The 11,223-nt window shown below is 44.6% G+C and overlaps 1 protein-coding gene across 2 annotated transcripts; it reads left to right on the top strand.

Annotated features, from left to right (window-relative positions):
- The first annotated feature begins 217 nt into the window (after positions 1-217).
- On the top strand, positions 218-8,785 carry LOC148814908 (B-cell receptor CD22-like). 2 transcript variants are annotated; one of them, XM_088905201.1, is made up of 9 exons: positions 218-450; positions 3,879-4,024; positions 4,667-5,065; positions 5,799-6,065; positions 6,464-6,733; positions 7,130-7,220; positions 7,766-7,817; positions 8,060-8,140; positions 8,281-8,785. In XM_088905201.1, the coding sequence occupies exons 2-9, from the start codon at positions 3,970-3,972 to the stop codon at positions 8,356-8,358; spliced, it is 1,293 nt and encodes a 430-aa protein (XP_088761327.1). In that variant the 5' UTR covers positions 218-450; positions 3,879-3,969; the 3' UTR covers positions 8,359-8,785. The 2 variants fall into 2 exon arrangements, with proteins under 2 accessions (XP_088761327.1, XP_088761328.1); XM_088905202.1 differs by lacking the exons at positions 7,766-7,817; positions 8,060-8,140; positions 8,281-8,785 and having other exon boundaries at positions 226-450; positions 3,855-4,024; positions 7,130-7,224.
- Positions 8,786-11,223: the final 2,438 nt, after the last annotated feature.

The following is an 11,223-nucleotide window of genomic DNA, read 5'->3' as shown; positions in this document are numbered from 1 at the left end:
TCCTAAATGTCATAACCAGTTCCAACAGTTCCTCATGGGCAACCTGTTTCATTTCAGACCTCAGGAGTCTGTTGACAAGGCAGAATCTCACAGTCTAGTCTAGGTGAAGCGCTAGCCTGCGCAGGGAAAACAGCTCTGCTCTTCCTGGGTTCTCCTGCAGGGGCGGAGCTGTGACAGATAGGGGTGGGGGCTCTGAGCTTCTGTACAGCTCCCTGCTGACTCTGTTTTTACTGTTTCGCCACAACACAGCCCCAGAAAGAAGAAGTTAAAATCAAGCGCTTTTAGATAAAAAATGTGAAAACCATTTTCCGTGCTGCTGCCCAGAGCCCCTGTGTCTATCAGTCCGTGAGCGGAGCAGTGTGTCGGGAGCTCTTCGATACACTGAACAACACTGCTGACGTTTTAAACCAGATCAGCTCATTCAGCACAGTCTGAACAGTCTTCGCTCAGGTAAGTTTATTTCCAGAGCTGTGATGAGTGAAAAGCAAGATATGTTTTGCAAAATAGCTTTGCTTCCTTATAGAACCACATCAAAGGGTTTTCTCTGAGCAGTGGCTGATGTTTTCGATTTTAATGTTCCTCATGATGTTCTCCTCACTATGGAAGCCCGTTTCCGCCAGGGAGTTAAAAAAACGCGCTATCTCGCAATCGCGACTTAGTATCTCAGAATTCTGTAACGCAACGGGGGCTCGGGCGGGCGCCCTTGCCGCATCAGGTCGGCCCAAAGTATAGGTGGCTCGAACCCGGGACTTCCGCGTCTCTCTGCAGCGACCCAGCACCGTGAGCTAAAGAGAGATCTCTCTACAGCCCAGTAGCTGTAGTCCTGCTATCACAGGGAAGGGCGGTGACGTCACCTGCTCTGGTACGCCGGCTCTTACACAGTGCCTGTCGGCCGTAAGCGTTACACTCTCCCCCGCTTAAATCGCCGTCCCCGGCGAAGGGCTATCCCACCCCGCTTCTGACACCAATGTAACGCAACGGGGGCTCGGGCGGGCGCCCTTGCCGCATCAGGTCGGCCCAAAGTATAGGTGGCTCGAACCCGGGACTTCCGCGTCTCTCTGCAGCGACCCAGCACCGTGAGCTAAAGAGAGATCTCTCTACAGCCCAGTAGCTGTAGTCCTGCTATCACAGGGAAGGGCGGTGACGTCACCTGCTCTGGTACGCCGGCTCTTACACAGTGCCTGTCGGCCGTAAGCGTTACAATTCCGACTTTATATCTCACAATTGCGACTTTTTATCTCACATTTGCAAATTCGAAATACCGCACATTCCATCGTCTGTCCTTTCGCTGTTGCAACGGAGTCGGGTTCCAGGGCTTGTGCCCTCGCCGCTCCCACCCTAGCTCGTGCTCACTGCATTGGCTCGAACCCAGGTCTTGCCACGGCGGCCAACATAGTACCCGGATGGAATAGTGGACGGTGGGCTTTTTAAAAAAGATTTTATTTAAACACCAGAAATACAAAAACGGAGACAGAATATGAAATAAGATACAGAAATAGACACTTCACATCCAGAGGAATTCACAATTATAAAAGCTGAAACTTATACTTTTTACATAATTCCACTGTATGTCCTTTTTTACTTAAAAAAGAAGGTCTTCTTTAGTTCAGCTGGCAAGACTCAGATTCGAGCCCATGCAGTGAGGGGCGAACTAGGGTGGGAGCGGCGAGGGCACCAGCCCTGGAACCCGAATCTGTTACAATAACAAAAGGACAGACAATGAAATGTGGTCACAATTGAAGAAGGCTCCACGGCCGAAACGTTGTGTTCTCTTTCTTCTTTTTTTCAGCATGGAATAAACCATTTCTTGTTCCTTTGCAGCCTACGCATGCTGACACAGCTACCCACATGAAATGTGGGCTATTTCGAAGTCGCAAATGTGAGATACCATAGCGCATTTTTTTTACTCCCTGACAGAAACGGGCTTCCATACCTCACACTGCAGGGATTTCCTATGTTCTTTTACTGGCTCTGTTAGATATTTTGAAACTTTTTTACGATTAAAGTGGAGCTCATATACTTTTTTAAAGGGATTCCCCTGATTATTAACTCACTGATATTTGAAAACCCTGTTAGGAAACTACCTTCTTTATTACTTGAATTATTACTCTAATTACTGTTACTCAGTGATTTGACCCTAATGATGGTGAAGACTAACACTTTGTGAAAGCTTCCTGTGAGAGAGTGTCATCTCAGTCCAGCTACCCAGGGGCACAGACTGGTTTCCTCTGCCAGCCTGTGTGTGTTTCCCTTGCAGACCCACTGATCTTCTGCTCCTGACCCTGTGCACAACCTACTGTGTCTTTTACTCCCAGGACCTCAGGGGATGAAAACACTCCAGACAACATGTCAGAATAGATCAAATGCAACAACTTTGAATAAAACAGAACACAACTTCTAATGGCAAAGGACTAAACTTCATTCTTTCTTGTCTCAACTAGTTTCTACCAATATATCACCTCCTGTATGTTTTCCATACTGTTAACAACTTTGTCATAATTAATACTTTGTTATGCTACTGGACTTTGAGCCTAAAATGTTTGCCCTTTCAGATTTATTTTCATTAAATTTTTTGATGTCATAATGGAAACCCGTGAAAAGCCAAAAAAAACTTTAATCGGATTTTTAAAAGGTTTTTGTTGTCTCAGCAATCTCCTGGCCTGTGTGGCACTGTGAAACTGTGAGAAGACCCTTTGTTCTCAATATCTGTACATCTTGGATATAAGGGCTGTTCGATAACCGGAAGCTTAAGTCTGTGTACAGAGCAGCGTGTGTGTGTACAGGGCAGTGTGTGTGCAGGGCAGTGTGTGTACAGGGCAGTGTGTTTGTGTACAGGGCAGTGCATGTGTGTACAGAGCAGTGTAGTTACAGGGCAGTGTGTGTGTGTACAAGGCAGTGTGTTTGTGTACAGGGCAGTGCATGTGTGTACAGAGCAGTGTGTGTGCAGGGCAGTGTAGTTACAGGGCAGTGTGTGTGTACAGGAGCAGTGTGTGTGTACAGAGCAGTGCATGAGCAGAGTTGTGTCCTTCTCCTGACCTGAGTTACCACTGGACATTAGAGACACAAAATGAGAAAAACTGTACTGTTCTTCTGTTGATTTATTTCCCTTCTCTAAATTCCTGTTTTGTATGGAGCCCGGGAGGGGCCATCAGTAGGGAAAAATAGTTATATTGAGGGAACGATTGCGTGCACATAGAAAGTTTCTAAAACGCCAGGATTATCCCCGGCTCCCGACAACGCTATCGAACACTAGTTAACACGTTTCCGCATCTTCATAGTCATACAATACAGCCTCACTGTCTGAGGATAATGGATAAAGATGAACTGATCAAGTTTTATTTTAGTTTGGAGATGAGTTATTAGGGCTTGTAGCTACTGTGCTCTTGAACTACTAGTGAGGACTGCACCTCTCTTTCACTGCTGGTGCCACCCCTGTCCTAGCAGCGGACAGAGTTAGAAAACGTTATTTCGTGCGCACAAATTAAAGAAAACGAGGGAATGATTTAGTTATTTTGTGCACACGAATTGTAAATCGTTCCCTCGATATATATCCCCCCCCCAGGCTCCGTAATTTTGCATTACACGATCTACAGCATTTCAAATATAAATACATAATATTTTTCATAAAAATGTACTGTGTGTCTCCGTCAGTACTTCAGTTTTGTGGATTTTTTATGTTATCATTCAGATGTCTTTCCCAATTTTTAATATTGCTAGAAAGGTTTTCACTGTTTGCAAATACAGTACATATTCATCTGTATCTGTGCATTAATTATGCTCTTCACTATTGCTTTCCTTTTTCCTAAGTTGTAATACTGTATTTTCTTTGCCCTCATTCTAACATCTACTACTAGTACTGTCCCACTGACGCCCTGCAGGACTGAGAGACTCTTCTCCCGGGTCTCTGCCTGATCCCCTGTGTGACTGAGCTCGGACTCCCAGCAGCAGGAGAGAAGAGAAGCTGCAGCCATGGGTGTTGAAGACTCCCTCCGCTCATGGGGGGCGACTCTGCTAATCCTGCCTGGTGAGACTGAGCGCCTGCACAGTGTGGACCAGCCCCTCGCTGGAGACACAGCCACTGAGGCAGCTGGGCAGCAACAGCGCCCTCTAGAGTCTGCTCCGACACTGCAAGAGAATAGAAGCTTAGAAATAAAATCAAAGGGAACACAATCACTTCACTGACTGTAAAATACAACGTTGTGGGCCTTACAGACTGAGCTGACATCAGTGTTTAAAAACCGAAATAAAGTCACATTTTATAAAGCACTTAACAATCTGATGTGACTTTCTGTCCAGTAACCTCAATCAAGGGAGTCAAAGCTCTCAGCAGACCTGCCGATATTATTGCAGGAAATATGTCAGTGTGCCTGTCTTCAGCTGTATGTCTTCTGTTATTTAGTTTAATTAATTGAGGTCTAATGTCATGCAGGGCAACCATCACAGTAATAAAAGTAAGTAGCTGCGTCAGCAGGCGTAGGCTGCAAAGGAACAAGTAAAGGTTTATTCCCTGCTGTAGAGAGAACATTTCTTTTCTTCTCTTTTTAGCATGGAATAAATCTTTATAACAACAAAAACAATAATAATAATATCGTGCTCAGCAATATTATTATTATCGTGCTCTGCTGTTAACAGGTCAGTGCTGATGGGTGAACTGGTGTCTCTGCAGGTGTCCTCTGTGGCCAGTGGGCTGTGCGGTATCCAGAGAGACCTGTCTGTGCTGTGAGGGGCTCCTCTGTGGTCTTTAACTGTTCCTATGACTATCCTGAGAGCTTTACTCAGGACAGTAGAACAGTTCAGTATAAAGTGGACACTGTGCTGTGGTGTAAGGATTCATGTTTCATTGGAGGTGTGAAGAAAGATAAATTTGTTTACAGCGATGAAAGTGGTTCTGTCTTACCTGAGTACCTGAACAGAACAGAGTATCTGGGGGATAAACAGAAGACCTGCACTGTGAAGATAAAGGATATAAGAACCTCTGACCAGGGGGAATATACGTTCAAATTTGAAACCAATGATCCTGGAGGTAAATGGAGTGGTGATCCTGGAGTGACTCTCTCAGTGTCAGGTAAGAGTCTGAGTCTGTGTTCAGTTAAGACAGGGGTGTGTGAGTCCTCTACATCTTTTCATTGTTTCAGAAAAGGGGCTCATGTTACTGTCTAACTATAGGACACTCCTTCCTCCTCATCAGCAGTTTCATGGCCTCACAGTATCAGACATAGAGACACTTTCAAACTCTGGGACATTCTTGTCTTCTTTTGTTATCTGGTGTATTTCTCTGTATTTGTAGGTGTGAGGTATAGACAAGGTACATGTGGTCTAGAGGAGTTATTCACAGGCACTTCAGGAATGTATCCCTGCAAATAAGGAGGCCTGGATGTACAGATTTTATTGTATTTAACATACAGTGCATTGATTTATTATAAATAATAACCTAATTCATTCTGACACTCAAGTATCCCTACAGAGAGCCTCTTCTCTTTATAGAGCTGCTGGACAGGAAATGACTCTCTAGTACAAGGGCAACTCGGTGTCTCCCCCTGTCTGTAAGAAGTGTTGGAGAAGCTTCTCATGAAATAGGTCATCTGGGTTTTACTTCTAGTGAAGTAACTGATTTCTTTCAAGTGCAATTTCAATTTCTTGTTATATATATATATTATATAAAACAGTACTGTATATAATTATTTTTAATTGGTACCAAGAAGAACACAAAAGGCATAATTACCATATTTGCTGATAAGGGAAATGGACCCAGATGCATGTATTTAATAATGCAAAATAAGTTATTTTATTTTCCACAGAATTCAAGGTGCGGAGGAGCCCATCAGGAGAGACTACAGCAGTGAGAGAAGGAGACAGTGTGACCCTGACCTGTGACACAGGGAACTGCTCTCCAGCACAGACACAGCTCACCTGGTTTAAGAATGACCAGCCCCTCCCACACACACAGACAGCAGCAAACACACTTCACTTCAATCCTGTTTCCTCTGAACACTCCGGACTTTACTCCTGTGCTCCTAGAGACATTACAGGCAGCAGTTCTCCACCGTTCCATCTGGATGTTCAGTGTGAGTACTGTGTGTCCCTCTGCTCTCTACAGGAATGGGTCACAGCTGGGATACAGGGCTGAGCGTCCTAAGAACAGGACAGTGAAATCCTGAGGAGGAATTCATAATTAGTTTAAATTAACTGCAAGAGACAGTTTGTATCAATGAACTCAGTGATAAATGACAATAAGATCAAAGTGCACTCGTTCACAGAACAGTATCAAATAAGACCTAAGTAGTTTGAATGTTAATTGAAGAAGTGACTGTACTGCAAATTTTCCGAGGACCAAAATTCCCATCCTAATATAACAGGCATTTTATAAAACTTTTTGTTTCTATGATCATTGTTACTCCTGGGAATACAGCCCTTCAGAGGGCAAAAACTGAGTAATGGTGGACTGTTTCTGATCTTTCACCAGACGCCCCCAAGGGCACCTCAGTGTCCATCAGCCCCTCTGGTGAAATAGCAGAAGGCAGTTCTGTCACCCTGACCTGCAGCAGCTCTGCAAACCCTCCAGTAAAGAACTACACCTGGTTTAAGACCAGTGGTGCTGGAGTCTGGAGGATGGAATCAGGGCAGAGTTTAACCATTGCAGAGGCCAGCTCTGCAGACAGTGGACAGTACTACTGTGAAGCACAGAATAACGTTGGAGCTCGCAGATCTACTGCTGTGAATCTCAGTGTAAGAGGTACAACTTTAAATTCTTAAATACAAATAAAACACAAAGAATCAAATGTAAACCTGAGAACCAGCTGTTAGAACACACACATGTGAATGATCAGCTTGTCACTGCTTTTCTAGTTTCAACCTGCTGTTCTTCATTACAAGGGTGAGTGCTGGGCTGTGACACACATCTGAACAGCACATTGGACCGAATGGAGATGTACAGCTCGTGCAACACTTTCATTTGTCAGTGTAGTGATGAACGAAGTTCATGGTTTTACAGACACCTCTGATGACTAAATACCACACTCTGCTCACCCTGTATACTGTACATATGTTTGACACATATACTGTATTTCAGTAATGGAATATTTAGAGTAAAATTACATTTTAAGTGGTATTTTTCTCCCCCTTATTCCAGGCCCAGGCAGCTCACTCCTGCTTGCAGCTGTACTGGGAGCTGTGCTGCTGCTCATCACTGTGCTGGCTGTGACTCTCTTCGCTGTCCAGAGGTGAGTGGGACTCTGTGGACTAAGCTGTGGATCCTGGATGTGTCAGCTGTGCTGCTGATAAAGTGGATACAGACCTGAGACCTGGGGGGCTGGTCTTGTTGTGTCTCAGTGTCAGGGGGGCTGGGCTGCAGTCAGGTCAAGGGGACGTCAGTATTTTCACTTTCACAGTCTGTGCTCAGGGGATTCAGGTGGAGTTCCTGCTGAGGAAAACTATCACATGTCAAAGGTCTGAGAGTCTTACCTGGAGAATCTCAGCTTCATCTCTCCCTCTGAGGGCCAGTTGATAGGGACTCTCATGCCTGTGTTGACCCCAGGACAGACACCCCAATAATCATACAGTAACTCACATTCAAGACAGCCCTGTCTGCTCTGCTCAAGCAACTGTGCTTATTTCTAGAAGAGCTGAGAGCCAAAAAAGGAAAACGTCTTGGTCCTGTGAGGAAAGCCCTGTCACAGCAACACAAGGTTGACCAAATTCCCCACAAATAGTTCAGAGGCTGTTGTACTGTAACTGTTCTGATCTTTATTTCCTTGTTCCTCTGAAGGAGAAGAGCTGCTTCAGCTGGACAGGAGAGCCACAGCACTGCAGAGACTCAGGTGATGTTTACCTAAGAAGAAAACTCAAATGGCCAAAGACTTTAGTGAAAAGGTGTTTGAAAACACCACTGGTCAGTACAGTGCAGTTGACACAATACTGATGTGAAAAACAGTTCTCCAGGATGACATCACTTACCAGAGATTCACACATGGTCTTGGATGACCCAGGGGCTTTTAAATCCCTGAAATATGACATCATATTAAATTCAAGACTTTCTCTGCTCCTCCTTCTCTCTCCACAGAGGGAGAAGTCTGATCCACTTAGTGACACTTACACAGCTCTGGACTTGAGAGCTGTGTCTTCTGATTATGACAGTCTGAGGGTGAGTAGGAGGACAGCTGTAGATATTCACAGCTGTGTTCAGTACAGTATATCTGTTAGTTCAGTCTGATCCAGTCCTCAGTGTTGTGTTCAGAACAGCATCCCCAGTGTGACAGTGTGTCTTGACTTGGTGTCTTTCAGAGCCCACAGGACAGCGACAACTACACTGCTCTCCAGAGACCAGCTCAGTCCTCAGTATATGAGACTATCAGGAGATAGTGCAGTGCAGACATGTGAGCTGAGCATCATGAGAGCAGATGTAGAGACTCCAGGACCTTTGCTCCTCTGTCATTTCTGCCTGTCTGAATCCTTAGGCACTCACTGGGACCTGAAAACTGTCACCTGTCCTCAGTGCTGCCTCCTGTGAGCAGCAGAGCTCAGTTCCCTGTTCTTTCAGTGGTGGTTCTGCTGGAGTGAGTGTTTCCTGTGCAACTGTACCTTCATCTTCACACCTTCCTCTTCACCAGTAACAGCTGAACATACCTGCTGTATAACCTGCTGCACTGGTGTGCCCTACTCCTCCTTCTGAAAGCACTGTATCATACTGTATGTACAAAAATCTCCCCAACATGGACCTTCGCATTTTAGCAGTAATTGTTTTGAATGTATGTTGCCTTGGATAAAGACATCACCTTATTTAACTGACTGATTGCTTGATTCATTGATTGACTGAGCTCCCTGGCCAAAATAATGATCAGTTATGTCATTCTTAATCCCATCTTGGGCAATTACACCCCTACACCTCTTCCTGAAAGCACTGTATCATATACAAGGATTTTAGCATAGTTCTCTGTTACTTCCAGATTTGAGCAAATCATGACTTACAATTTACTGCATTAAAACCTTTGTAGAAAGGATTTGGAGAAATAAATATGAAAATAAGTAAGAAATAAAAACAAACACACTCAATAACAATGGAGGTAAGATCAGTAAGGTTTAGAAGATGGGAAAGTTAAAAAAACGTTCTATAAATCAATTTGCCCATATTATCGACCTCAGGTGTGACTCAGGTGTGAATCAGCTTGAGCGCTGAAAAGCTCCTCTCTGCTCCTGCCGCTGGGAGAGAGACCGGAATCCGAAGCGCCACAGGTTGGGCTCACAGTACCTCCATTGAATGAAACACAGGAGAAACCGCGAGAATAACAACGCGTCTTAATGCCGATCGCGTCCTGTATGATCGCTGAACGGTCTGTTGTACAGTCCATTAGCTTCCACGCTTTTGCTTGGCCGGGCAGCTCCGATTGTTAACCAAGCGCCCCACACGGCGTGTGTGCAACTGCGGGAAACGAGAACCTGTTGACTTCTAGTAAAAACACCCCAGGCGTCTACGTGTCTAGTTTAATGTGGCTTGTCTACCCCTCGCTAGTAATATGGATCTGACAGACTCAAAACCACATCAAATTATGCGCTACTACAATGACTCACCTCTGGTTTGAAATCGCTTATCCCTCACGTTTTGACGGCATTTCCACGAGGATTATCCACGGCTGCAACAGAATGATCCGCCAAAGGGAATGTTTCGCTCTCAGTTCAACTAGCAGTGTTGCACATAAAGGGAGACCCTGGCGGTCGCCTAATTCGCCTGTGCCCACGGCCGGCCCTGCCTGGGGACAAATTCATCTGGAGGACTTCAGACACCTGAGACACGAATATTATAATACTGTCCGACACAGAGCACTGTCCTACTGCTGCCTGAGGTGCAGCGTTCACGGCCTCCTCAGTGAAATGCTCAAACCGTAATCAACATTACTAATTAAAAATCTGAAAAACTAAAAAGTAATTATTTGTCTTCTAGACGTTCACCGGTTTTGTTCAAGCCAACACCTATAGAGGCGGGGCTGTGCTGCAGGGGCGGAGCTCTGGGCTTGTGTAGAGAATGGCTCTCTGTTGACTCTAGTTCATGCTGTTTGACATTCAGTAGCTCCCAAAAGAGCAGTTAAAACCAAACATTCGTAGATATGTGATGCTCAAGCCACTTTCTCAGCTACACCTTCTAGCTACTGCTCTGCTGTATTCGTTAGTCTGTGTGCAGAGCTGTGTGTCTCTTTACTTGAGCCTGTGGACGTACACACTCAGGGGCTGCCTGTGTTCTCCTCTGCCAGATACTGAGGTGTTTAAACTACAGCTTCTCTACAGCAACACACTGCTGTGTACTACTGTACATAACAAACCCTGAAGTAGATTGCAGATTGCAAATCAGACTTCTACACTTTTATAATTTGTGCTGTTCAGTGTATTTTAAAATGATAAGTTTTGTTTACAGAAATTGCTAACTTTTTAATCTATGGCTTTATTGCATATGTATATTTATTTTGTTTAATTTTTGTGAACAGTCTTATAGTCTTTCTAAAGAACCTATAAAACTCACAGACAGTGGATAGCGTGGTTTATTACAGAATTAAAGGTGGTTCCTTTACCAGTGGAAATTATGAGGAAAAACATTTAAAACTCAGAATGGGAGGCACTTCTTTTCACAAAGGGTGGTGGGAGTTTGGAACAAACTACCCAGCTATGTTTTTGAAGCCAATAAACGTCTTCATTCAAGAAATAGCTGGGCGAGATCTTTGGATAAATTAGCTACTAGTTGCCAAACTAATTTAAATGGCCTAATTGGCTCCTTTTATCTGCTACCCATGTTCTGTCTGAAGACAGTAGTACAGTATTTTAATGTGTGTCTGATTTTACTATCACTACCACACCACAGCAGCCACACCCACCCACACAGCTGGAGCTCTGCAGGAGGAGAGCTCTATAAACTTGCTCCTCCTGTTCTGCAGGCTTTCACTGAGCAAGAGGCTGCAGGTTTGGACAGGAGAGGAGCACAGTGACATGAGAGGAGTGGTGCAGGTCTTCTCAGAGTGGAATCAAGCTTCACCTCTCTCGGCCTGGAGCTCCTCAACAGACTGAACACATTCACTGACATTTTAAGCAGGCCAGCTCGTCTCGTCCAGGTAAGCTTCTTTTCAGAAATGATGAGTGATAATTCCGCAAATAAATGCAAATAGGATTTACAAAATAGGATCACCTCTGAAGATGAAGATGAAAAAGCTATCGCTGAGGAGCGACTGAAGTTTTAATTTTAAT

Source organism: Atractosteus spatula, chromosome 25, assembly GCF_055471065.1.
Source record: "Atractosteus spatula isolate fAtrSpa1 chromosome 25, fAtrSpa1.hap1, whole genome shotgun sequence".
Lineage (NCBI taxonomy): Eukaryota > Metazoa > Chordata > Actinopteri > Semionotiformes > Lepisosteidae > Atractosteus > Atractosteus spatula.
Note: the sequence above shows the minus strand (reverse complement) of the source record. Positions and strands in the feature narration are given on the sequence as shown.